This window comes from Pleurodeles waltl, chromosome 6 (genome assembly GCF_031143425.1).
Source record: "Pleurodeles waltl isolate 20211129_DDA chromosome 6, aPleWal1.hap1.20221129, whole genome shotgun sequence".
Lineage (NCBI taxonomy): Eukaryota > Metazoa > Chordata > Amphibia > Caudata > Salamandridae > Pleurodeles > Pleurodeles waltl.
Window position 1 is genome coordinate 1,595,515,373 of NC_090445.1, and position 27,445 is coordinate 1,595,542,817.

The 27,445-nt window shown below is 51.0% G+C and overlaps 1 protein-coding gene across 3 annotated transcripts in view; it reads right to left on the reverse strand.

Annotated features, from left to right (window-relative positions):
- The window catches only part of TRAF2 (TNF receptor associated factor 2), a 429,606-nt gene that overhangs the window by 169,998 nt on the left and 232,163 nt on the right, over positions 1 to 27,445 (reverse strand). For all 3 annotated transcript variants that reach the window (XM_069241424.1, XM_069241427.1, XM_069241425.1), the window contains one exon: positions 9,415 to 9,489. In XM_069241424.1, coding sequence (XP_069097525.1) covers positions 9,415 to 9,489 — 75 coding nt within the window. The remainder of the gene's footprint in view (positions 1 to 9,414; positions 9,490 to 27,445) is intronic.

Here is a 27,445-nt window from a genome sequence, read left to right on the forward strand (position 1 = left end):
AGCAGATGGGTGGGTGGGGGGAGAAGAGACAGCTTTGGGGGGCGAAGAGACAGCAGATGGGTGGGAGGGTGGGGGGCGAAGAGACAGCAGATGGGTGGGAGGGTGGGGGGCGAAGAGACAGCAGATGGGTGGGAGGGTGGGGGGCGAAGAGACAGCAGATGGGTGGGAGGCGAAGAGACAGCAGATGGGTGGGTGGGTGGGGGGCGAAGAGACAGCAGATGGGTGGGTGGGTGGGGGGCGAAGAGACAGCAGATGGGTGGGGGGCGAAGAGACAGCAGATGGGTGGGTGGGTGGGGGGCGAAGAGACAGCAGATGGGTGGGTGGGTGGGGGGCGAAGAGACAGCAGGTGGGTGGGTGGGGGGCGAAGAGACAGCAGATGGGTGGGTGGGGGCGAAGAGACAGCAGATGGGTGGGTGGGCGGGGGCGAAGAGACAGCGGGTGGGTGGGTGGGCGGGGGAGAAGAGACAGCGGGTGGGCGGGTGGGCGGGGGAGAAGAGACAGCTTGGGGGAGAAGAGACAGCGGGTGGGTGGGCGGGGGAGAAGAGACAGCGGGTGGGTGGGTGGTTGGGGGAGAAGAGACAGCGGGTGGGTGGGTGGGTGGGCGGGGGAGAAGAGACGGTGGGTGGGGGAGAAGAGACAGTGGGTGGGTGGGTGAGGGAGAAGAGACAGCGGGTGGGTGGGTGGGGGAGAAGAGACAGCGGGTGGGTGGGTGGGGGAGAAGAGACAACGGGTGGGTGGGTGGGTGGGGGAGAAGAGACAGCGGGTGGGTGTGTGGGTGGGGGAGAAGAGACAGCGGGTGGGTGGGTGGGTGGGGGAGAAGAGACAGCGGGCGGGTGGGTGGGGGAGAAGAGACAGCGGGTGGGTGGGGTGGGGAGAAGAGACAGCGGGTGGGCGGGTGGGGGAGAAGAGACAGCGGGTGGGCGGGTGGGGGAGAAGAGACAGCGGGCGGGCGGGTGGGGGAGAAGAGACAGCAGGCGGGCGGGCGGGTGGGGGAGAAGAGACAGCAGGCGGGCGGGCGGGTGGGGGAGAAGAGACAGCAGGCCGGTGGGCGGGTGGGGGAGAAGAGACAGCAGGCGGGTGGGGGGAGAAGAGACAGCAGGCGGGCGGGTGGGCGGGGAGAGAGGGTGAGTGGGTGGGCAGGGAGAGAGGGTAATTCAGGGAGAGAGAGGGTATGGGTGGGTGGGCAGGGAGAGAGAGGGTATGGGTGGGTGGGCAGGGAGAGAGAGGGTATGGGTGGGTGGGCAGGGAGAGAGAGGGTATGGGTGGGTGGGTGGACAGGGAGAGAGAGGGTATGGGTGGGTGGGTGGGCAGGGAGAGAGAGTGTATGGGTGGGTGGGTGGGTGGGCAGGGAGAGAGAGGGTGTGGGTGGGCAGGGAGAGAGAGGGTATGGGTGGGTGGGTGGGCAGGGAGAGAGAGGGTATGGGTGGGTGGGTGGGCAGGGAGAGAGAGGGTATGGGTGGGTGGGTGGGCAGGGAGAGAGAGGGTATGGGTGGGTGGGTGGGCAGGGAGAGAGAGGGTATGGGTGGGTGGGTGGGCAGGGAGAGAGAGGGTATTCAGGGAGAGAGGGTATGGGTGGGTGGGTGGGCAGGGAGAGAGAGGGTATGGGTGGGTGGGTGTACAGGGAGAGAGAGGGTATGGGTGGGTGGGTGGGCAGGGAGAGAGAGGGTATGGGTGGGTGGGTGGGCAGGGAGAGAGAGGGTATGGGTGGGTGGGTGGGCAGGGAGAGAGAGGGTATGGGTGGGTGGGTGGGCAGGGAGAGAGAGGGTATGGGTGGGTGGGTGGGCAGGGAGAGAGAGGGTATGGGTGGGTGGGTGGGCAGGGAGAGAGAGGGTATGGGTGGGTGGGTGGACAGGGAGAGAGAGGGTATGGGTGGGTGGGTGGATAGGGAGAGAGAGGGTATACAGGGAGAGAGAGGGTATGGGTGGGTGGGTATTCAGGGAGAGAGAGGGTATGGGTGGGTGGGTGGGAAGGGAGAGAGAGGGTATGGGTGGGTGGGTGGGAAGGGAGAGAGAGGGTATGGGTGGGTGGGTGGGAAGGGAGAGAGAGGGTATGGGTGGGTGGGTGGCAAGGGAGAGAGAGGGTATGGGTGGGTGGGTGACAAGGGAGAGAGAGGGTATGGGTGGGTGGGTGGGAAGGGAGAGAGAGGGTATGGGTGGGAGGGTGGGAAGGGAGAGAGAGGGTATGGGTGGGAGGGTGGGAAGGGAGAGAGAGGGTATGGGTGGGAGGGTGGGCAGGGAGAGAGAGGGTATGGGTGGGAGGGTGGGCAGGGAGAGAGAGGGTATGGGTGGGTGGGTGGCCAGGGAGAGAGAGGGGGTGGGTGGGTGGCCAGGGAGAGAGAGGGGGTGGGTGGGTGGGCAGGGAGAGAGAGGGGGTGGGTGGTTGGGCAGGGAGAGAGAGGGGGTGGGTGGGTGGACAGGGACCGAGGGTGGGTGGGCAGGGAGAGAGGGTATACAGGGAGAGAGAGGGTGTGGGTGGGTGGGCAGGGAGAGAGAGGGTGTACAGGGAGAGAGAGGGTATCAGGGAGAGAGGGGGTGGGTGGGTGGGCAGGGACCGAGAGAGGGTGGGTGGGTGGATGGGCAGGGAGAGAGGGTATACAGGGAGAGAGAGGGTGTGGGTGGGTGGGCAGGGAGAGAGAGGGTGTACAGGGAGAGAGGGTGTGGGTGGGTGGGCAGGGAGAGAGAGGGTGTGGGTGGGTGGGCAGGGAGAGAGAGGGTGTGGGTGGGTGGGTGTTCAGGGAGAGAGAGGGGGTGGGTGGGCAGGGAGAGAGAGGGGGTGGGTGGGCAGGGAGAGAGAGGGTGTGGGTGGGTGGGCAGGGAGAGAGAGAGGGTGTGGGAGAGAGAGGGTGTGGGTGTATGGGGAGAGAGAGGGGGTGGGTGTATGGGGAGAGAGAGGGGGTGGGTGGGTGGGGAGAGAGAGGGGGTGGGTGGGTGTGTGGGGAGAGAGAGGGTGTGGGTGTGTGGGGAGAGAGAGGGTGTGGGTGGGTGGGTGGGGAGAGGGTGGGTGGGTGGTTGGGAGAGAGAGGGTGCGGGTGGGTGGGGGGAGAGAGAGGGTGCGGGTGGGTGGGTGGGGGGGGAGAGAGAGGGTGCGGGTGGGTGGGTGGGGGGAGAGAGAGGGTGCGGGTGGGTGGGTGGGGAGAGAGAGGGTGCGGGTGGGTGGGTGGGGAGAGAGAGGGTGCGGGTGGGTGGGTGGGGAGAGAGAGGGTGCGGGTGGGTGGGTGGGGAGAGAGAGGGTGCGGGTGGGTGGGCGGGGAGAGAGAGGGTGCGGGTGGGTGGGCGGGGAGAGAGAGGGTGTGGGTGGGTGGGCGGGGAGAGAGAGGGTGCGGGTGGGTGGGGGGGGAGAGAGAGGGTGTGGGTGGGTGGGGGGGAGAGAGAGGGTGTGGGTGGGTGGGTGGGGAGAGAGGGTGTGGGTGGGTGGGTGGGGAGAGAGGGTGAGGGTGGGTGGGTGGGGGAGAGAGGGTGAGGGTGGGTGGGCGGGGAGAGAGAGGGTGTGGGTGGGTGGGCGGGGAGAGAGAGGGTGTGGGTGGGTGGGCGGGGAGAGAGAGGGTGTGGGTGGGTGGGCAGGGAGAGAGAGGGTATGGGTGGGTGGGTGGGCAGGGAGAGAGAGGGTATGGGTGGGTGGGTGGGCAGGGAGAGAGAGGGTATGGGTGGGTGGGTGGGCAGGGAGAGAGAGGGTATGGGTGGGTGGGTGGGCAGGGAGAGAGAGGGTATGGGTGGGTGGGTGGTCAGGGAGAGAGAGGGTATGGGTGGGTGGGTGGTCAGGGAGAGAGAGGGTATGGGTGGGTGGGTGGTCAGGGAGAGAGAGGGTATGGGTGGGTGGGCAGGGGGAGAGAGAGAGGGTATGGGTGGGTGGGCAGGGGGAGAGAGAGGGTATGGGTGGGTGGGTGGGCAGGGGGAGAGAGAGGGTATGGGTGGGTGGGTGGGCAGGGGAGAGAGAGGGTATGGGTGGGTGGGTGGGCAGGGGAGAGAGAGGGTATGGGTGGGTGGGTGGGCAGGGGAGAGAGAGGGTATGGGTGGGTGGGTGGGCAGGGGGAGAGAGAGGGTATGGGTGGGTGGGTGGGCAGGGGGAGAGAGAGGGTATGGGTGGGTGGGTGGGCAGGGGGAGAGAGAGGGTATGGGTGGGTGGGTGGGCAGGGGGAGAGAGAGGGTATGGGTGGGTGGGTGGGCAGGGGGAGAGAGAGGGTATGGGTGGGTGGGTGGGCAGGGGGAGAGAGAGGGTATGGGTGGGTGGGTGGGCAGGGGGAGAGAGAGGGTATGGGTGGGTGGGTGGGCAGGGGGAGAGAGAGGGTATGGGTGGGGGGGCAGGGGGGGAGAGAGGGTATGGGTGGGTGGGCAGGGGGGGAGAGAGAGGGTATGGGGGGGAGAGAGAGGGTATGGGTGGGTGGGTGGGCAGGGGGGGGGGAGAGAGAGGGTATGGGTGGGTGGGTGGGCAGGGGGGGGAGAGAGAGGGTATGGGTGGGTGGGTGGGCAGGGGGGAGAGAGAGGGTATGGGTGGGTGGGTGGGCAGGGGGGAGAGAGAGGGTATGGGGGTATGGGTGGGTGGGTGGGCAGGGGGGAGAGAGAGGGTATGGGTGGGTGGGTGGGCAGGGGGGGAGAGAGAGGGTATGGGTGGGTGGGCAGGGGGGGAGAGAGAGGGTATGGGTGGGTGGGTGGGCAGGGGGGGAGAGAGAGGGTATGGGTGGGTGGGCAGGGGGGGAGAGAGAGGGTATGGGTGGGTGGGTGGGCAGGGGGGAGAGAGAGGGTATGGGTGGGTGGGTGGGCAGGGGGGAGAGAGAGGGTATGGGTGGGTGGGTGGGCAGGGGGGGAGAGAGAGGGTATGGGTGGGTGGGTGGGCAGGGGGGGAGAGAGAGGGTATGGGTGGGTGGGTGGGCAGGGGGGGAGAGAGAGGGTATGGGTGGGTGGGTGGGCGGGGGGAGAGAGGGTATGGGTGGGTGGGTGGGCGGGGGGAGAGAGAGGGTATGGGTGGGTGGGTGGGCAGGGGGAGAGAGAGGGTATGGGTGGGTGGGCAGGGGGGGGGGAGAGAGAGGGTATGGGTGGGTGGGTGGGCAGGGGGGGGGGAGAGAGAGGGTATGGGTGGGTGGGTGGGCAGGGGGGGAGAGAGAGGGTATGGGTGGGTGGGTGGGCGGGGGGAGAGAGAGGGTATGGGTGGGTGGGTGGGCGGGGGGAGAGAGGGTATGGGTGGGTGGGTGGGCAGGGGGAGAGAGAGGGTATGGGTGGGTGGGTGGGCAGGGGGAGAGAGAGGGTATGGGTGGGTGGGTGGGCAGGGGGAGAGAGAGGGTATGGGTGGGTGGGCAGGGGGGGGGGAGAGAGAGGGTATGGGTGGGTGGGTGGGCAGGGGGGGAGAGAGAGGGTATGGGTGGGTGGGTGGGCAGGGGGGGAGAGAGAGGGTATGGGTGGGTGGGTGGGCAGGGGGGAGAGAGAGGGTATGGGTGGGTGGGTGGGCAGGGGGGGAGAGAGAGGGTATGGGTGGGTGGGTGGGCAGGGGGGGAGAGAGAGGGTATGGGTGGGTGGGTGGGCAGGGGGGGAGAGAGAGGGTATGGGTGGGTGGGTGGGCAGGGGGGGAGAGAGAGGGTATGGGTGGGTGGGTGGGCAGGGGGGGAGAGAGAGGGTATGGGTGGGTGGGTGGGCAGGGGGGGAGAGAGAGGGTATGGGTGGGTGGGTGGGCAGGGGGGGAGAGAGAGGGTATGGGTGGGTGGGTGGGCAGGGGGGGAGAGAGAGGGTATGGGTGGGTGGGTGGGCAGGGGGGGAGAGAGAGGGTATGGGTGGGTGGGCAGGGGGGGAGAGAGAGGGTATGGGTGGGCAGGGGGAGAGAGAGGGTATGGGTGGGTGGGTAGGGGGAGAGAGAGGGTATGGGTGGGTGGGTGGGCAGGGGGAGAGAGAGGGTATGGGTGGGTGGGTGGGCAGGGGGAGAGAGAGGGTATGGGTGGGTGGGTGGGCAGGGGGAGAGAGGGTATGGGTGGGTGGGTGGGCAGGGGGAGAGAGAGGGTATGGGTGGGTGGGTGGGCAGGGGGAGAGAGAGGGTATGGGTGGGTGGGTGGGCAGGGGGAGAGAGAGGCTATGGGTGGGTGGGTGGGCAGGGGGAGAGAGAGGCTATGGGTGGGTGGGTGGGCAGGGGGAGAGAGAGGCTATGGGTGGGTGGGTGGGCAGGGGGAGAGAGGGTATGGGTGGGTGGGTGGGCAGGGAGAGAGAGGGTATGGGTGGGTGGGTGGGCAGGGAGAGAGAGGGTATGGGTGTGTGGGTGGTCAGGGAGAGAGAGGGTATGGGTGTGTGGGTGGTCAGGGAGAGAGAGGGTATGGGTGGGTGGGTGGTCAGGGAGAGAGAGGGTATGGGTGGGTGGGTGGGCAGGGAGAGAGAGGGTATGGGTGGGTGGGTGGGCAGGGAGAGAGAGGGTATGGGTGGGTGGGTGGGCAGGGAGAGAGAGGGTATGGGTGGGTGGGTGGGCAGGGAGAGAGAGGGTATGGGTGGGTGGGTGGGCAGGGAGAGAGAGGGTATGGGTGGGTGGGTGGGCAGGGAGAGAGAGGGTATGGGTGGGTGGGTGGGCAGGGAGAGAGAGGGTATGGGTGGGTAGGGGGAGAGAGGGTATGGGTGGGTGGGTGGTCAGGGGGAGAGAGGGTATGGGTGGGTGGGTGGTCAGGGGGAGAGAGGGTATGGGTGGGTGGGTGGTCAGGGGGAGAGAGGGTATGGGTGGGTGGGCAGGGGGAGAGAGGGTATGGGTGGGTGGGCAGGGGGAGAGAGGGTATGGGTGGGTGGGTGGGCAGGGGGAGAGAGGGTATGGGTGGGTGGGTGGGCAGGGGGAGAGAGGGTATGGGTGGGTGGGTGGGCAGGGGGAGAGAGGGTATGGGTGGGTGGGTGGGCAGGGGGAGAGAGGGTATGGGTGGGTGGGTGGGCAGGGGGAGAGAGGGTATGGGTGGGTGGGTGGGCAGGGAGAGAGAGGGTATGGGTGGGTGGGTGGGCAGGGAGAGAGAGGGTATGGGTGGGTGGGTGGGCAGGGAGAGAGAGGGTATGGGTGGGTGGGTGGGCAGGGAGAGAGAGGGTATGGGTGGGTGGGTGGGCAGGGAGAGAGAGGGTATGGGTGGGTGGGTGGGCAGGGAGAGAGAGGGTATGGGTGGGTGGGTGGGCAGGGAGAGAGAGGGTATGGGTGGGTGGGTGGGCAGGGAGAGAGAGGGTATGGGTGGGTGGGTGGGCAGGGAGAGAGAGGGTATGGGTGGGTGGGTGGGCAGGGAGAGAGAGGGTATCAGGGAGAGAGAGGGTATGGGTGGGTGGGTGGGGAGAGAGAGGGGGTGGGTGGGTGGGGAGAGAGGGTATGGGTGGGTGGGTGGGGAGAGAGGGTATGGGTGGGTGGGTGGGGAGAGAGAGGGTATGGGTGGGTGGATGGGGAGAGAGAGGGTATGGGTGGGTGGATGGGGAGAGAGAGGGTATGGGTGGGTGGGTGTTCAGGAAGAGAGAGGGTATGGGTGGGTGGATGGGGAGAGAGAGGGTATGGGTGGGTGGGTGTTCAGGGAGAGAGAGGGTATGGGTGGGTGGGTGTTCAGGGAGAGAGAGGGTATGGGTGGGTGGGTGGGGAGAGAGGGTGTGGGTGGGTTGGTGGGGAGAGAGGGTGTGGGTGGGTGGGGAGAGAGGGTGTGGGTGGGTGGGTGGGCGGGGGGAGAGAGGGTGTGGGTGGGTGGGTGGGCGGGGAGAGAAAGGGTGTGGGTGGGTGGGTGGGGAGAGAGAGGGGGTGGGTGGGTGGGTGGGGAGAGAGAGGGGGTTGGTGGGGAGAGAGAGGGGGTGGGGGGTGGGCGGGGAGAGAGGGTATGGGTGGGTGGGCGGGGAGAGAGAGGGTATGGGTGGGTGGGTGGGCGGGGAGAGAGAGGGTATGGGTGGGTGGGTGGGCGGGGAGAGAGAGGGTATGGGTGGGCGGGGAGAGAGAGGGTATGGGTGGGTGGGTGGGCGGGGAGAGAGAGGGTATGGGTGGGTGGGTGGAGAGAGGGTATGGGTGGGTGGGGAGAGGGTATGGATGGGTGGGTGGGGAGAGGGTATGGGTGGGTGGGTGGGGAGAGGGTATGGGTGGGTGGGCGGGGAGAGAGTAGGGGGGGTGGGTGGTTCGGGTTCCACAGGGACAATATATCTATCTCAATATAAAGGCGACCTCTCAATATTAAAGACTATGCTCGATATTAATGGTGTCGCCCATGCATTGAAAATCTTTTTTGCGGCAAGTTATAGTGTCTATATTAAGTTCAATGCACTCGCACAATATTGAGAGGGATGGAAAAAGGTCAGGACCATTTTGTACTTTCTAGGAGAAGACAGGATCTTCTCCCTGTGGAGCCAAGCACACAGGTATGCAAGTCTGACATACGTCCTATTGCAAGCAAGGGAAATGGGACCTTAACTGAGAGCAGGATGTGAAAAGAGTGCTATAATTGGGTTGAGTAGGGGTGATGCAGTGGACCCTCACAGCTATGGTACCCAGTGCCACTAGACCCACTGCACCACTGATACGGTCTAGGGCTGTTTTGCTCAGCTAGGCCTAAAACTGGCATGGAGATCACATTCTTGGTATTTTTGCCCTAGCCCAGCATTTTACTTTACATTTCTTCAGCAAGAAAATCCTGCGACTTGCGTACTAATGAAGTGAAATGGGGTGCAAACTAAAATCCTACCTGTGAGAAGGCATTTGGATTAAAAAGAAGTTAAGACACTAATAGGATACTTTTGATGACCTCCCTGAAACCAGCTTGGAGCCCAGTCACATCCTTATGATTGTTGACTCCAGCACATTTTGAGACCACATCTTTCACATAAAAAGCTTGCACCTACAAACAACATGCATCATTTCACTTTAAAAAATGTACCAATTCCTACTGAATCATGTATTGCAAAGTTCCTTCAGAAAGCATCTAACGAAGTTTACTGCCATTTCATTTTTACTGTGTTGCATGCACTTAAGAGTAATAAATCTATTTTGAGAGTTAAAAATGGAATTGACACCTTATCTCAACTTCTGACAGCACGCCACAACTTCAGACAAGAACAAGATTGTTTGTGGGGTCATTCCTTTTATTATCCACTTTAAGGACCAGTCAAACAGCTTAATCATGCTATGAAGTTTTAAAAATGTGATTACGTTATAATCTTAGGACAAATTTCTGCAAAGCATTTTTTGCCAAACGGCTTGAATATATCACCTCCCAACACTCAAAAAAGATAAACACATTTCACAATGGAAAAGACATGCGCAGAAAAGATTGTTGGGAGACGAAATAAACAAAATACTTTAAAAATGATTAAGAAGACCCCATACCTTTAGGTCCATCATGTACACATATACAAAAACACAGCTTTCATAGATACCTAGCCCAACAAGAATGGTCTTAGAGAAGATAACAGAGAGAACCTACAGATACTTTAGAACAGACAATGTTAATGTGGTTACCTTCTCTCTTGGGATTTTTTTTCTTCCACATCCTTCACAGGTGAGCAGGTACTTGGGGCAAACTTTGTCGTGAGCCTAAATAAACAATGGATACATTGTAGGAGCACAACAATGATGGGAAAGAGATACATGTGCACACATTGACCACTAATCATTAAACCTGAAATACCAAACACCGTTTGATGAGAATCCTCTTTCAATGCTTACAAGTTAAGGCTTTCATAAATTTAAGAGAGAACAGGAAAGACAAGGCACTATTGATGGCGAATGCTCAGCTCTGTGGGCCTCTTCTAATAGTCTTTATATCCAAGTAAATGTTTACCTTAAAATCAGGCATCTTACACATATGCGGGCTTGCTTAGAGATTGAGTTTTGGCATCTGATATACCAGCTGCCTGGTGTAGCCTGTGACCATAATGCACCACCAGATAAATCTCCAAGCAATTAGATGTAAATAACTGCACACATACTACATTCCGATTAAGCTATACTGCACTAGAATTTATACCCTTAGAAAAAAAACTTCAGATACACAGAAATGCTCATACAGTGGAATTGAGGCAAAGACAAAGATCATGGTAAAACAAAACACAGAACTGCCCACATAATAGACTGCACACTATTATGTATTTGTACAGTCACAGTAAGTAAGAGGGGCCATAATATTAAGCAAAGCACTACTGTTCTAACATGAACTTATTCACCAAACGTTTATTGATCTGAAGGTACTTTACGTTTGCTTCTTTTAGTTGAGAAGCCCAGAAAAGGAATATTACAACTACCTTCAGGGAAGAAACGTTTCAAACATTTTAATATTTCCTTTCATTTTGTAGGCTATAATAGCACATGTCTCTAGACAATGTCAGTTGTTTAACAGAATAGAGTGGAATTGTCCACTCTTTCCTTGCTTCTCTCTAAACTTCCTAAAAACGTATTTTTTTCCTTGACCGCTGCGTGAACAGCAGACTGTACAAGATTTGAGTTAAAATTAAGATAAAGAACCAATTACATTTTTTTTTTTTTTTTAACCATGTTTTTCTCTATTGCTCATTTTACTTCGGCGGCACTGGACCCCCTCCCCAAACCTTTTCACCCCCAAATACCGGTGTAGGTCACATTAGGTTTAACAACTTCCCCTCGAAATTCATGGTTTTCCCTGTTATTTGTTCAGGATGGTGTTTCTTGTTGATGAGGTTTACAAAATGTCAGGTTTCCCATCATGACAAATATTGACCCTTTTGTAGTTCAGAACTTAGCATCATAAGCTACACACGGCTGAGTGTTGTCTAGTTTAGGGTGTCATTGATTACACTATTGTTAGGAGAGGATTAAGTAGAACAGACAGAGCCAACCCATACTATTGACAAGGCATTAATAAACTTCTGGGCCGTTCTGTACCCTTGAAAGCCCACCCCTCGCCACTTGAAAGAGAAGTACTCACACGAAAAATGGCCGAGTCTTTTATCAGTGTAAAACATGTTTTATGAATGTCTTAACACAGATAAGCAAAGGCTATTTATGCTTGTAATCTGAATTTACAACGCAAGCAGCTTTGAGAACTGGGTCAAGCAGATTTAGGCAACTGAACGTTGTTAAATGTAAGGAGGAGGTGGTGTTAATGGGAAGGAAAAGGGGGAAACCACTTCAAAGGGCACACACAGAAAAACGAGGTGAAAGTTTTAAAATCCTTGAGAAGAGTGACAAAATATGTGGTTAGGTGAAGAAACTTCTGCCCATGGAAAAAGAAGGTCAATGATGCGTATTATAAACATTAACGTTTAACTTATGTAAACAGGACCGAACAACAGAATTCTCACCTTCTACCCTCCTATTTTTCAGTACTTACTGTTTTTAGGATGCACAGGAGGGCCTAGTGCAGAGTCCTATACAACCTTTTCCTCCCTCACTGAGCTACCCTCACAAGTCTTAAAGAAGGGGGATCAGTAATAGATACATCGAACTTTGGGCCAGATGTAGCAAGTTTGCAAATTGCGACTTGCAATTTGCGAGTCCGAGCGACTCGCAAATTGCAACTCGCAATTTGCAATGCAGAACGGTGTCTCAGACACCGTCTGCGAGTCGCTATGGGGTTGCAAAGACCCACCTCATTAATATTAATGAGGTGGGTCGCAAATTGCGGCCCCATAGCGACCATGTGCACTCACTGATATGGAGGCCTTCTGTAGTCAGCAGACCTCCACGTCCGTGACTGCTTATAGATAAAGCAGTTTTTTGTTTTTTTCAAGTGCAGCCCTTTTTCCTTAAAGGAAAACGAGCTGCACTTAAAAAAAAAAAAACGAAACCTTTTGTTTCGGAATTTTTTCAGGGCAGGTAGTGGTCCCTTGGACCACTACCTGCCCTGAAAAAATAATTTGGGGTCCATTCACAAAGGGGAAGGGGTCCCATGGGGACCCCTTCCCGTTTGCGAGTGGGTTACCATCCACTTCAAGTGGATGGTAACTGCGACTCCATTTGCGACCGCATACGCGGTCGCAAATGGAGTTGCATACCACTGCGACTCGCAAATAGGAAGGGAACACCCCTTACTATTTGCGACTCTGAAATGCATTTTGCGAGTCGGTCCCGACTCGCAAAATGCATTTCTGCATAGCAAACTCAGGTTTGCGACTCGCAAACCGTTTGCTACATCTGGCCCTTTGAGAGGGGGGAAAAGGTGGATGGGGTGCTCCAACGCAGGGAACGTCATCAGTCCCACAATGCGTGAAGACTATTCTGTGATCTTTTAAGACAGGAGTTGTAGGAGCTCGCATTATGTCCTCATGGACATGTATTAAAATATAGCTGATGTCTACTGAGAAGCATTGTAATCACCATTCTCTCCTTTTTTGTTTTTCAACTACTCTCTGTTTATTCTCACCAACACCATTCAGCTCACATTGGTGTAATCTTTGCAACAGTAGGCAAAGTGCCTACTCTGCTTGGAAGAATTGTAGCCCACTCCACCATCACATTTGCCAGTGGTAACAGGAGGAACCCGATGATGAAGCATGCTACCTAAGGATGGGTGAGGGCTTTCGTCTTTAAAGGACGACATTCCAAGAGGTGTCCACTTGCTAAACCCTAGTCTTGTGTTTTCCTTAGATAGATCCTCCATATCCTTTATCTGTATTCTGGTACTGGGGTTGACGTTGGTTGGGTATTTAAATGCCCTTTTCTGGCCCCATGTGTGTCTTATTAGTTCACTTTAAATTACACTCACTGGTGACTGTTTTGGAAGGCATACAGAATGAGTGGTTGATGACCTTGGAATGTGGGTGATGACAAGACAAACAGCACCAAAGTTACTGGCAAAACAAAAAATGCTCCGTCTATGGAAAAAATTGTCTTAACTATAACTAACTACTGGCTATCACCAGTAGGATATATATACATAAATGTATGTATATGTATACATATACACATATAAATATTGTTTCACTTAAAATACCAATATTATCAATGATGTTATAAAAGATGTCATGGGTGCTGTAATATGTGGGGTAATTAGCAGTGCATGGCGAGGGCACGAGTTTTAGTTACCTTGGGGCACGAGTTATAGTTACTCGAAATAATTAACTATAACTGCTGAATTTCTATAGTTTTGTACATTTGAAATGTGAGCCTAACTATAACCTCCCTGTAAAGTTTGTTTTTTTAAGTGAACTTCTATGGTTTGTTTTTTTAAAATTCTATTTCCAAACTATAACGTACCTTTAACCTTTGTTTTTTTCAGTCAATTTCTATGTTTAAAAAAAAGAATCTAAAGTAGTTTTAATTACTATAAGTTAATCCAACCACCGCTGTGCATGGCCTTCGGGCGTGCGTGGCAGGAGTTGGTCGCAGGGCGTGGCCTGCAGCCAACCCCCTATAACCACCCAACCCTGTACACACACGGCCTTCAGCCATGCCTGTCAGGGGTTGACCACAGGGCCCTATCTGCGTGCCCTGTGGCGAACCCCCTATTAACCACCCACCCCCTCACCATGCACGGCCTTTGGTCATGTGTGACGAGAGTTGGCCACAGGGCCTGGCATGAGTCCGTGCCCTGTGGCCAACCCCTCTAACCACCCAAACCCACACCACTTACAATGAGTAATGTTCTGACAAATAGAAAAAAATTATTTGACAAGTAAAAAGAGTGAGATCAACTTTCTGTATGCACCTTAAATGTTTGAAGTTGAAAAGAAAAGAAAGCTGAGAAATGACAAACAACACACCTAGACTGGAACCCTCAACCTTCTGTGTAAGGGCCTGAGAGCTTAACCAGTAGACCACAGGTAATTCCTTACTATGCGGTGTCCAGACATCTCTATAACATTCAAGCTAAAGATGGTGATGGGGAATAAGACGTAAATGTTCCATCACGACGAATATTTAACATTCAAAACACAAGTAAATAAATAGACACTACCATGAGAAACAAGGATTTAAACTTTCAACCTACTGAGTGACAGTCCAAGAGCTTTTCCAGTAGGCCAGAGGTGAGACTGTTCTGTTGTGCATCAAAAGATTAAGTATAACATTTCATCCAAACATCTTCCTAGTGTGACACTAAGTATTTGCATGGAGAGACCATTGCAATAATAACAACACTCTCTCTCGTCCATCCCATTGTGAGATGGAAGAGAGAGACACAAAGTGACAGGACCGCGGGGAAGACTCAAGGCCCCCGCGGTCCCAGCCAGCCAACCGAGTCTGCGGAAGCCAGAATTGCTCCTGCAAACAGGGACCTGCTCTAAATAGCAGCTCCCTGCTTACGGGAGCAAAGTTAAATCTCTTTCCCTACACGCACACGTTCGTGTTGGAAAGCGATAACATCTCTGCCTTCAGTAAGCCAGAGCTGTTTGACAGCTCCCGCTTGTTGAAAGCTGAGTTGTTTGCTTTTCCTTGGTGAGAGCTGTCAGCTCCTGCAAAGCAAAAGTAAACAGCTACCTCCTGAAGTTGGGTGCCTCGGGAGGTAGCAGGAGCCGGCCCTGTGGGAATGGTGGTCCCCAGGGCCACCTATGGCTCCAAGAATTTAGCTCTGGGGAGGTGTCTTCCCTTGCGTCCACGACTGACCCCTACATTGTTATTTGAGCCCCGGGGAAGTGGTGGTCCCCCGGGTGTCCGGGGGTCTTTGGGGGGCAGGGCGGTCGCGGCCCCACATACATTATATTGATTACCCCAGGGTGGTGGCGGTCCCCTGGGTGCGTCTGAGCACCCCCCACCCACATACATTTTAATCATTTCCCAGGGGAAGTGGCGGTCCCCACGGCTGCACCGGGGGTGGGTGAGGTGCATACATATTAGCTGATCACCCCAGGGAGGTGACGGTCACCTGGGTTTTAATAAGCCCTAGGAGGGGGCACCTACATCCCCCTCCTATATTTTCTGAATGCCCCCGGAACCTGTCCCACCTGGGGCTAAATTAAAAGTAAGCACGGGAGACATAGTTTGCGTTTTTATTTTTTAATCCTTTGAATCCATGGCAAAATGTGCGAATGTTTACAATTTTCGCATTGAATTAAAAAATTTTTTTTTTAGCCCTAGGAGGGATCCCTGGGGGACCCCTGCACCAAGGCTAGAGGGGTAGGGTAACAGTACCCTGCCCCTCTTTTCTTCTATTATATATTTATTATTATTTTTTTAAAGACTCGGCTGAAGCAGAGTCTCAAAATAGCTGCCAACACTTCCTGGTTAAAGTGTTGGCAGCCAATCTGGTCTATGCACAAGATCTGCAGTATTTGCGAAGTTGTCGCAACCCTAGATATACAAATTTGAATTTCCTTTAATTTCTCTTACACTACTGAACGGATTTGCAGCAAATGAAAAAAAGGATGATCTGTAGACTTAAAGCTACTTTTTGCAAAATCTAGTGTAATTCCATCCAGTGGTTCAGGCTGCAGGCATGTCTAAACAAACTTTCCATGCACAACAGGTTCCTTGAGCAAACAATTTTTGGAAAATGTTGTGAAGATTCATCAAACAGCGCCAAAGATATAGTGTAGGAAGCTGGCCTGGTGTGTGGTGGGTACCTATGGTACTTACACCTTATACCAGGTCCAGGTATCCCCCCTCAGTGAAATGTCTAGAAGCCAGGCTCTCTAGAGGTAGCTGTAGATGAGCAGCCAAGGCTTATCTAGGAGACATGCAAATCTCATGCAATACCACTACAGTCACACAGTACTTACACACAAGAAAGAAAACATTTGGTTGTACAAAAATAAAGGTTCTTTATTTTTGGAACACAGTATCAGAAAATACTAGAGAGGCAACTCTCCAATAGGAGGTAAGTAAATACACTATGTATGTATATGTGTGTATAGAGCTATATATATGTATATATATATATATGTATATATATATATATATATATATATATATATATATATATATATATATATATATATATATATATATATATATATGGAAAATGTCACTTACCCAGTGTACATCTGTTCGTGGCATTAGTCACTGCAGATTCACATGCTGTGCACATACCGCCATCTGGTGTTGGGCTCGGAGTGTTACAAGTTGTTTTTCTTCAAAGAAGTCTTTTCGAGTCACGAGACCAAGGGACTCCTCCCATTTCGACTCCATTGCGCATGGGCGTCGACTCCATCTTAGATTGTTTTGCCCGCAGAGGGTGAGGTAGGAGTTGTGTATGCTAGTAATAGTGCCCATGCAATGGAGTGAATGCGTATGTACATAATAAAGTTTTAAGTAATATATTTACAAATGTTTAAGATCTACTTTTAAACGGCTACAGGCTCCCGGGGAGGCGGGTGGGCGCATGTGAATCTGCAGCGACTAATGCCACGAACAGATGTACACCGGGTAAGTGACATTTTCCGTTCGATGGCATGTGTAGCTGCAGATACACATGCTGTGCATAGACTAGTAAGCAGTTATCTCCCCAAAAGCGGTGGTTCAGCCTGTAGGAGTTGAAGTAGTTTGAAATAATGTTCTTAATACAGCTTGACCTACTGTTGCTTGTTGTGCAGTTAGCACATCTACACAGTAGTGCTTGGTAAATGTATGAGGCGTAGACCATGTTGCTGCCTTACATATTTCGTTCATTGGAATATTTCCTAGAAAGGCCATGGTAGCACCTTTCTTTCTGGTTGAGTGTGCCTTTGGTGTAATAGGCAGTTCTCTTTTAGCTTTAAGATAGCAGGTTTGAATGCACTTAACTATCCATCTAGCAATGCCTTGTTTTGAAATTGGATTTCCTGTATGAGGTTTTTGAAAGGCGATAAATAGTTGTTTTGTCTTTTGAATTAGTTTTGTTCTGTCAATGTAGTACATTGGTGCTCTTTTGATGTCTAATGTATGTAGTGCTCTTTCAGCTACAGAATCTGGCTGTGGGAAGAACACTGGTAATTCTACCGTTTGATTTAAGTGGAACAGTGAGATTACTTTTGGTAAAAATTTAGGATTGGTCCGTAGAACAACTTTATTTTTGTGTATTTGAATAAATGGTTCTTGAATGGTAAATGCTTGAATTTCACTCACTCTTAGAGATGTGATGGCAATTAAAAATGCAACTTTCCACGTTAAGTATTGCATTTCACAAGAGTGCATGGGCTCAAAAGGTGGACCCATGAGTCGTGTTAGGACAATGTTGAGGTTCCATGAAGGAACTGGTGGTGTTCTTGGTGGTATAATTCTCTTTAGGCCTTCCATAAACGCCTTTATGACTGGTATCCTAAACAATGAAATTGAGTGCGTAATTTGTAGGTAAGCAGAAATTGTCGTAAGATGTATTTTAATGGAAGAGAAAGCTAGGTTAGATTTTTGCAAATGTAGTAAGTACCCTACTATTTCTTTTGCAGATGCGTGTAAAGGTTGAATTTGATTATTATGGCAGTAATAAACAAATCTTTTCCACTTATTTGCATAACAGTGTCTAGTGGTAGGTTTTCTAGCCTGCTTTATGACCTCCATACATTCCTGTGTGAGGTCTAAGTGCCCGAATTCTAGGATTTCAGGAGCCAAATTGCTAGATTCAGCGATGCTGGATTTGGATGTCTGATCTGTTGTTTGTGTTGTGTTAACAGATCTGGTCTGTTTGGCAGTTTGATATGAGGTACTACTGAAAGGTCTAGTAGTGTTGTGTACCAAGGTTGCCTTGCCCATGTTGGTGCTATTAGTATGAGTTTGGGTTTGTTTTGACTCAACTTGTTTACTAGATATGGAAGAAGTGGGAGAGGGGGAAAAGCGTACGCAAATATCCCTGACCAGTTCATCCATAGTGCACTGCCCTGAGACTGATGTTGTGGGTACCTGGATGTGAAGTTTTGGCATTTTGAGTTTTCTTTTGTTGCAAATAGATCTATTTGTGGCGTTCCCCACATTCTGAAGTAAGTGTTCAGTATTTGGGGGTGAATTTCCCATTTGTGGATCTGTTGGTGATCCCGAGAGAGATTGTCTGCTAACTGATTCTGAATCCCTGGAATAAATTGTGCTATTAGGCGAATGTGGTTGTGAATCGCCCAATGCCATATTTTTTGTGTTAGGAGACACAACTGTGTCGAGTGTGTTCCTCCCTGTTTGTTTAGGTAATACATTGTTGTCATGTTGTCTGTTTTGACAAGAGTGTATTTGTGGGTTATTATGGGTTGAAATGCTTTTAGAGCTAGAAATACCGCTAACAGTTCTAAGTGGTTTATATGAAACTGTTTTTGCTGAATGTCCCATTGTCCTTGGATGCTGTGCTGATTGAGGTGTGCTCCCCACCCTGTCATGGATGCATCTGTCGTTATTACGCATTGTGGCACTGGGTCTTGAAAAGGCCGCCCTTGGTTTAAATTTATACTGTTCCACCATTGAAGCGAGATGTATGTTTGGCGGTCTATCAACACCAGATCTAGAAGTTGACCCTGTGCCTGTGACCACTGTGATGCTAGGCACTGTTGTAAGGGCCGCATGTGCAACCTTGCATTTGGGACAATGGCTATGCATGAGGACATCATGCCTAGGAGTTTCATTACTAATTTGACCTGTATCTTTTGGTTTGGATACATGGCTTGTATGACATTTTGGAATGTTTGGACTCCTTGTGGACTTGGAGTGGCAATTCCTTTTACTGTGTTGATTGTTGCTCCTAGGTATTGCTGTGTTTGACACGGCAGAAGGTGTGATTTTGAGTAATTGATTGAGAAACCTAGTTTGTGTAGGGTTTGTATGACGTAATTTGTGTGTTGTGAACACTGTTTTTGCGTGTTGGTTTTGATTAACCAATCGTCTAGGTACAGGAACACATGTATTTGCTGCCTTCTGATATGTGCAGCTACTACTGCTAGACATTTTGTAAAAACTCTTGGCGCAGTTGTTATTCCGAATGGCAACACTGAATTGGTAATGTATCCCTTGGAATACAAACCTTAGGTACTTCCTGTGTGAAGGATGTATTGGTATATGGAAATATGCATCCTTTAGATCCAGTGTTGTCATGTAGTCTTGTTGTTTGAGCAGTGGGATTACTTCTTGTAATGTAACCATGTGAAAATGGTCTGATTTGATGTATGTATTTAATATTCTGAGATCTAGTATAGGTCTTAGAGTTTTGTCTTTTTTGGGTATCAGAAAGTACAGTGAGTAAACTCCTGTGTTTAGTTCTTGTTTTGGTACTAACTCTATTGCTTCTTTTTGGAGCAATGCTTGATCTTTTAGTCCTAGAAGATTTATATGTTGTTTTGACATATTGTGTGTTTTCGGTGGAATGTTTGGAGGGAATTTGATAAATTCTATGCAATAACCATGCTGGATAATTGCTAAGACCCAAGTGTCTGTTGTTATTTCCTCCCAATGTTTGTAAAACTTGGATAGTCTCCCCCCCACAGGTGTTATGTGTTGGGGATTTGTGACCTTGAAGTCACTGTTTGTTTTGAGGAGTTTTGGGACTTTGGAACTTTCCTCTGTTCCTTTGAAATTGTCCCCCTCTATATTGTCCCCGAAAACCTCCCCGCTGATACTGGCTCTGGTAAGTGGGCTTTGTTTGTGAGGCTGTGGCTTCTGTGGTTTGCCCTCGAAACCCCCCTCGAAATTGTGTCTTTCAAAATGTGCCTCTGCTCTGTGGGGAGTAGAGTGCGCCCATGGCTTTGGCCGTGTCAGTGTCTTTTTTAAGTTTTTCGATCGCAGTGTCCACCTCCGGCCCAAACAACTGCTGTACGTTGAATGGCATATTCAGCACAGCTTGCTGTATCTCTGGTTTAAATCCTGATGTACGCAGCCATGCATGTCTCCTTATTGTTACAGCTGTGTCTGCAGCATCCATTGCTGACCGTATCTGATTATTTGAGATACCCTGTCCTTCTTCTACTACTTGCTGCGCTCTTTTTTGGAACTCCTTGGGTAAATGTTCAATAAGGTGTTGCATCTCATCCCAATGGGCCCTATCATATCTGGCTAGCAAAGCTTGCGAATTTGCAATACGCCACTGGTTTGCTGCCTGTGCCGCCACCCTTTTGCCTGCAGCATCGAATTTTCGACTTTCTTTATCTGGAGGTGGTGCATCTCCTGAAGTATGAGAGTTGTCTCTTTTGCGCGCTGCTCCCACTACAACAGAGTCTGGTGTTAGCTGTTGTGTAATGTACACTGGGTCTGTTGGTGGCGGTTTATATTTTTTATCTACTCTTGGAGTAATGGCTCTCCCTTTAACAGGCTCCTCAAACACTTGTTTGGAGTGTTTTAGCATTCCGGGTAGCATAGGAAGACTCTGATATTGGCTGTGTGTGGACGACAGTGTATTAAAAAGAAAGTCGTCTTCAATGGGCTCTGAATGAAGGCTGACATTATGAAATGCAGCTGCTCTTGACACCACTTGTGCGTAGCCTGTACTATCCTCTGGTGGCGATGGTTTAGCTGGATAGCATTCTGGACTATTGTCTGACACTGGTGCGTCATAAAGGTCCCATGCGTCAGGGTCATCTTGACTCATTCCTGTATGAGTGGGGGATTGCATCATTGGTGGAGTGGCTACCGGTGATGGTTGCGGAGAGTGATGTGGGGATGGTGTTGGTGTTACTTGTTTAGCCACCTTTGCGTGTGGCTGTTTGTCTTTGTCTTGGAAGGCAAGCTTGCGTTCCATTTTGACTGGAGGAAGAGTGCTGATCTTTCCTGTATCTTTTTGAATAAAGAGCCGTCTTTGTGTGTGATCTGGCTCTATTGCCTGTAATTCCTGTCCAAATCTATGTGTCTTCATTTGTGTGGACAGTCCTTGTTCCTCAGTGTAGGAACTTGTTTTCGGTTCTGAGGCCGGATATTTCAGTACCGAAACCCTTTCGGCTGCTTTTTTCGGCTCCGACAAAACCTTTTTTACTTTCAGCGTCGTGCTCTCTCGGTGCCGACCCGTTTCGGTGCCGGTGTCTCGGTGCCGAATCTTCTCTGAGCCACTATCTCGGGCCCGAGATTGCTGTGTGCCGGTATCTCGACCGGAGTCGGATGACTTCGACACCAGCTCGCCCTTTTTCGGTGCCGATGAACAGTCACCTACTTTTCGGGTTAAGCCATGGCCTGTTGGCGGTGGCGTCCCCTGGGCTTTAGCGCTTTTCTCGTGAGTTTTAGTTTTCGACGTGTTACTCACGGTTTTCGGCGTTTCCTCAGGATCGATCTCCTCAGAGTCCGACTCCTGTGTGGAGAATGTTTCTTCCTCCGCCTCGAAACGCTCTTGTCCTGTCGGCGCCGACACCATTTGCAGTCTTCTTGCTCTTCGGTCCCTGAGTGTCTTCCTGGACCGAAACGCTCGACAGGCCTCACAAGTATCCTCCTTGTGTTCTGGTGACAAACACAAGTTACAGACCAGATGTTGATCTGTATATGGATACTTGTTATGGCATTCTGGACAGAAGCGGAATGGGGTCCGTTCCATCAGCCTTGAAGAGACACGTGGCCGGGCCGACCAGGCCCCGACGGGGATGGAAGAAAACCCCGAAGGGCCACCGGAGCTCTTCTTAATTCGGTGTCGATCTGTTGTAACTAACCCGATACCGAACGCAAACAATACCGACGATTTTTCCGAGATTCTAACTAACTTTCCGACCCGAAACACGGAGCGAAAAGGAACACGTCCGAACCAGATGGCGGAAAAAAACCAATCTAAGATGGAGTCGACGCCCATGCGCAATGGAGTCGAAATGGGAGGAGTCCCTCGGTCTCATGACTCGAAAAGACTTCTTCGAAGAAAAACAACTTGTAACACTCCGAGCCCAACACCAGATGGCGGGATGTGCACAGCATGTGTATCTGCAGCTACACATGGCATTGAACATATATATATATATATATATACACACATACATATATAAATAAATATACACTAATAAACAGTAAGAGGCATACAAAGGTTAAAAAACACTATAAAATAGCAATAAGCAAGAGTAGCCCAAGGGGGAGCCCAAACCATATACTAAGAAAGTGGAATGCAAACACAGGGCCCCCACCTAGGTAAGTAAATCGTGTAGGGGGAGCTGGGAGTACTAGGAAACCACACAACTAAGTAATGGAGTACCCACCCAACAACCAAAAATGCAGACGTAAAACACTGGATTTCCCCAAAACAACTCCAAAGTATGAAAAGAAAAAAAGAAGACACCCAGAACAGCCTGCAAGTAATAGGTGGTGGATTACTGAAGATGGAGACCTGTGGAGAGAGGGGACCAAGTCCAGAAGTGTCTGTGGAATCCAGGGGGAGTAGGAGATAGTACCCACCCAGAGGTACCTTTTGGAGCTGGTCGACAAAAAAGGAAGACAGGTCAGCACTGCAGCACAGATGCTGGAGAAGAGTTCCTGAGGCGTGCAGAAGATGTCCCACGCTGGAAGCTGGATTGCAGATGGGTGTCTGTGAAGGATTTACACCAACAAGCCTTAGCAAAGGCAAATTCGCAGTTGGAGGAAGAAGTGCTGAGCCAAGGAGGACTCTACTGAGGAGGGGGAGTCACAGGGCCCCTCTGTGTCGCAGAACGCCCACAGGAGCACAGGCAGCACCCACAAGTGTCCCACAGGACAGGGACACAGAAGTCACTGAAGCAGCCTACGCAGCATGACTGAAGTTGCTCCCACATTGCTGGAGGACAACGCAGAGGCCCAGGAGTTGCAGGAGAGAGTGCTGGGGGCTGGGGACACATGTCACCTGAAGTTCCCCTTGGAGGTGAAGCAAACAAGCATTGGCAGCTGCTAAGGATGGGGTGCACGGGGGTGCTGTCTTGTGTGGCGTGGAAAGGACTTACCACAACCAAGGTGCAACAGCTGGTAGAGAGGACCACCATCCGTGATGCAGGAGCCACGCCAGTCAGGATGAGGGGAGATTTACGCAGCCGGTCGTCGTTTCAGTCAGGTACCACCGGATGCAGGGGAGTGATGCCTTCACCCTAAGGGAGATTCCTTCTTCTTCTTGTGCAGGCTGAAGAGCAAAAGACTTCTGAGAATGCACGGCCAGGGAAATGTTGCAAAGCTGACAGGAAGTCTGGATACAATGTTGCAGAAGAGTCGTCGAAGTGGATCTGCAGCTTGGTAGGTTCCTAGAGGGCCAGTGGCGGTTCCAGAGGCCATAAGTTGAAGCAGAGGTTGCAGGAGTCCTACTGGAATCTTGCAAGCCGAATCTGAGGACCCACCCGAGAGGAAGACCCTTTACAGCCCAAAGAGGGGGCTTGGTACCTAACAAGGTAACTACCTATCAGAGGGTGCCTCTGAAGTCATCTGCCTGGCCTGGCCACTCGGATGCTCCCAGAGTTCCCTGCAAACCCTGGAATCAAGATGGCAGAAGCCAGGGACCATCTGGAGGAGCTCTGAGCACCACCCCTGGGGTGGTGATGGACAGGGGAGTGGTCACTCCCATTTCCATTGTCCAGTTGCATGCCAGAGTAGGGATTGGGGGTCCCTGAACTGGTGTAGACTGGTTTATGCAAGGAGGGCACCAAATGTGCCCTTCAAAACATTAACAGTGGCTTGGGGAGACTACCTCTCTCAAGCATATAACACCAACTTCCAAAAGGAGAGAGTGTAACACCCCTCTCCGAAAGGAAAATCCTTTGCTCTGCCTTCCTGGGCTTGAGCTTCTCAAGCAACAGGAGGGCAGAAACCTGTCTGAGGGGTGGCAGCAGCTGGGCTGCCCCGAAAAACCCTGTAAGACCGGTGGTAGCAATGCTGGGGGTTCTCTAAGGAACCCCCAGAGTGCATGGAATCGTACTTCCAATACTTGCAACAGTATTTAGGTATGACTCCAACATGTTTGATACCAAACAAGCCCAGGTTCAGAGTTACCATTATGTAGCTGGACATATATAAAATGGCATCCCGCACTCACAAAGTCCAGTAAAATGGGGCTAGAGTTCGTGGGGACACCTCTGCTAGTGTAGGGGTGCCCTCACACACAGGTACCTGCACCCTGCCTTTTGGGCTGAGAGGGCCTACCAAAGAGGTGACTTACAGTGACCTGGTGTAGTGACCTGTAGTGAAAACGGGTGCATGCACCCGTTTCACGCAGGCTGCAATGGCAGGCCTGCAGAGGCCTTTGCATGGGTTCCCTACAGATGGCAGAATAACTGCTGCAGCCCATAGAGATCCACTGGAACCAGAATGCCCTGGATACCTATGTACCATACACTAGGGACTTATATGGGGGGACCAGTATGCCAATTGTGGGAAGAAAAAGGTACAATTTAGTTAGAGGACAGAGCAAAACTTCTGGGGTCCTGGTTAGTAGGAACCCAGTAGACACAGTCAAACACACTGACAAACAGGCACAAACTGGGGGTAACCAAGCGGGAAAGAGGCTACTTTCCTACATATAGCAAGTCAAAAAAAAAAAAAACCTTTTTCAATGGAAACTAGGTCCTAACTTTAACTAACTACTGGCAACCGCTAGTAGGTAATGTTACAGTTAGGAAATGGCAGTAAAAAATGTATAAATTCACTAAAAAAAAAAAACAAAGGTTACAGGGACTGTATAGTTAGATTCTGTTTTTACACATACAAGACTAGAAATACAGCAGTTACAGTTATCTCAAGTAATTATAATTCATGCCCTAAGATAACTATAACTCTTGCCCCCGCCATGCAGTTTTCTCATCAGTAATTTTACAGTAAATTATTCACTTATATTATCAATGACTTTATAGAAAATGTCATGAGGGATATAATATGTGGAGTAATTAGCAGTGTTGGGCCGATTTTGGCCTGAGGACCCCATCCCCCTGGGGCCCCCTCATTATATTTATAGGGACACCCAGTCCCCCCATCTCTCTGGGCATAGACAAATTATTTAAGGGGGAGAGGGCATGCAGTCCACTTTCCCTGGCCGATTTCGACATCATAGACCCCATAGCCCTGGGGCCCGACACCTTAAATGGAAAGGGGGGCATGGAGTCCCCGCCCCCTCCATGGGCCGATAACTGCCTTTGGGACCCTATCGCCTGGAGCCCAGCCAATGTCTAAATAGAAAAGGGGGCTGTGTCCGCCCCCCACATTCGCCTGGGCCGATTTCAACCATGGGACCCCATCACCTGGGGCAGACGACACAGGCGTGGCTTGCAGGAGGGAAAAAGGGCGGAGCAAACATCGAGGGGGAGTGTTGGGGGGGGGGGCAATTTAAAAAAAAAAAAAAAAAAAACTTATCTCTTTTCTGCTCCAATCCATCCCATCCCTCTGCTCCGTCGTTGAAGGCACAGGCTCCCAGCCTGCCCTGCTGGCAGCATGAAAGCAGCTGTACTATTGGATGGAGCACTCACCCAGGGCACTCCCAGGAGCCTCTGCCTACTCTCTCTAAGGCCCGCCAGACGGCTACATGTGCACTGAGGGGGAATGCACTCTGCCCCCGTCACACTGGTGGCCCCACCCACTTTTATAGTAAAACATAATAAACAGAGTTTATTATGTTTTTACTTCAAATGTTTTGCAGCTCCTGCTGCTGGCAGGAGAGGAGGAGCCGCCCCTGTGACACATCGTGGTTGGGGGGCTGAATCCCCAAGGCCCCCGCAGCCCCAGTCGGTTCTCCACACCCTGCTCCCTTGTGGTTTTTTGTTGTTTCTCTTCATATTCAAATGAGTCACAAGATAAATGCCACCACTTCTCAGTTGAAGTGGTGGTAGCCAATCCGATCTCACCATGAGATCTGTCGGAACCGTGGACCCCCTGCATCCCTAGATATACAACGGACTTACACCAAATTACAAAAAGCAATCTTTCTCGACCAAGATCTAGCCTTCTGCCCAATTTGGTGTAATTCTGTACAGCAGTTTGGGCTGTAGTTGTGTTCAAAATACTTGTACGAAACTGCATGGGGAAAACACGTTTTGAGACCACCATCCTCTTTTTTCTCAACCACGGCTTGACAAATCATCCCACAACTTTCCACACCACATCTGAATTGACAGGTACACTATTTTTGACAATTTTGTGAACATTTAGCAAATGGCACCAAAGGTATTAGCAAAACCATAAATGCTTTTCCTATGGAAACTAGGTCCTAACTACCTACCTACTGGTGAATTCCATCCTCCTCGTACAAAGGGCACACTCAAACACTCCTGCAAGTAAAGTTGATTGCCAGTCAACTTCTCCTGATGCATTTCATATTTTTAACTTTGTACTGATGATACGCTCACATATGCTCTAGTTATTTACATATGTTTTTTTGATATAACATACCAGGCTGGGTTGCAAAGTTCATGATATGTCTACTATAACACCTGTGGATTTGTAGCAATGCAGCTTGTGCGTCTAAGTGAAATGAATATCGTAATTGCTGGATATCATGCATTTCAAAATGGCGCTATATGTATTGATCATTTCGCTTGGCGGTGTGCAATTTGGTCCTCCTTCACTGTTTACAATGTATTATATTTCGGTTTAAGTGAACTTCACTCCTTTGATCCGTCAGAAGGGCTACAGCTGAAACGCGTTGGGAGAAGCCAACTGGCAAGAAACTTTGCTTGTAGTAGCAAGAGTGTCTGATTGTGCCCTTTGTAGCAGGAGGAGGGAGTGTGTTTATAGTGAGTGCTGCTGGAGCCCTGCCCAGACCGCCGCTGAATCAGCCTCAGAACCTTTTTCTCTCCTCATGGCATTATCCAAACAGACACAAAGAGAAGAGCAGGATTACTGAGTAACTGCAAAACTATCATACTGTACATCTTTTGCATAGCTATATAGAATGTATAAATCAAATAAACCTAAAAAAGTGTCAAAGTCCGACTTTTTCACTGCTCAAATATTTGCACACAAACAAAAATCAGTGGACAGAATTTAGCGCCCAATGATACAATAGACAAAATATACTTACATGTAACCAAATTTTATTATCTTGTTAATGGTCCTAGATTGACATCCCTTGAATTTCCTTAAGCAGAATATGATATTCGAAGACTGTGAACCAATGTAAGATACAATGGCGAACAGCTAAAGAATTCAAGTTAGGGCCCCAGATGCAATTAAATTAGAAAGACTCCCTTGGAGACCTTCAGTATGATTTGTCATACTGAAGATGTAACGTTGGATTGTTTCAGTCGACAGAGCCTAGTACCTTCTAGAATGGGTTTGCAATGCCTCGTTTGAGACCCAGAGCAAGCACAGTCTGAACTCAGTAGCATAGCTAGAGTGACCCAGAAAGGCATTGTCACCTGAAGTAGCAGAGGAGGACTGGAGGCAAACTGCATGCACATTTATCCTGCGACTCCAATATGTTTAATCTTCAACTCGCCTTTCCACCTCACAGATTTAATGAACAGCCCCAACGTGGGTCCGTGTAAAATATCTGTGTGTATGGAAAGGTCAGCTGTTTAGTCTTTAGCATTACTTGATCAGGTCAGCACCTATCCTAAGTTGTTATAAGTTAAAGTCAGTGAATAATTCTTGAAAAATCTATAACTGCACAATATTAAAAGCATTGATATGTGACGACCGTAAAATAAGTTGCTGTTTTGAGTTCTAAGAACTTAATTAGTTTGTAACCGATTAGGAAGACAACTCTACCTCTTTTAGTACAGAATATTACAGTGACACTGTAAAAATCCCCAGGGAAATGATATCTTCAGGGCTAGGACTTGAGTCTTATTTG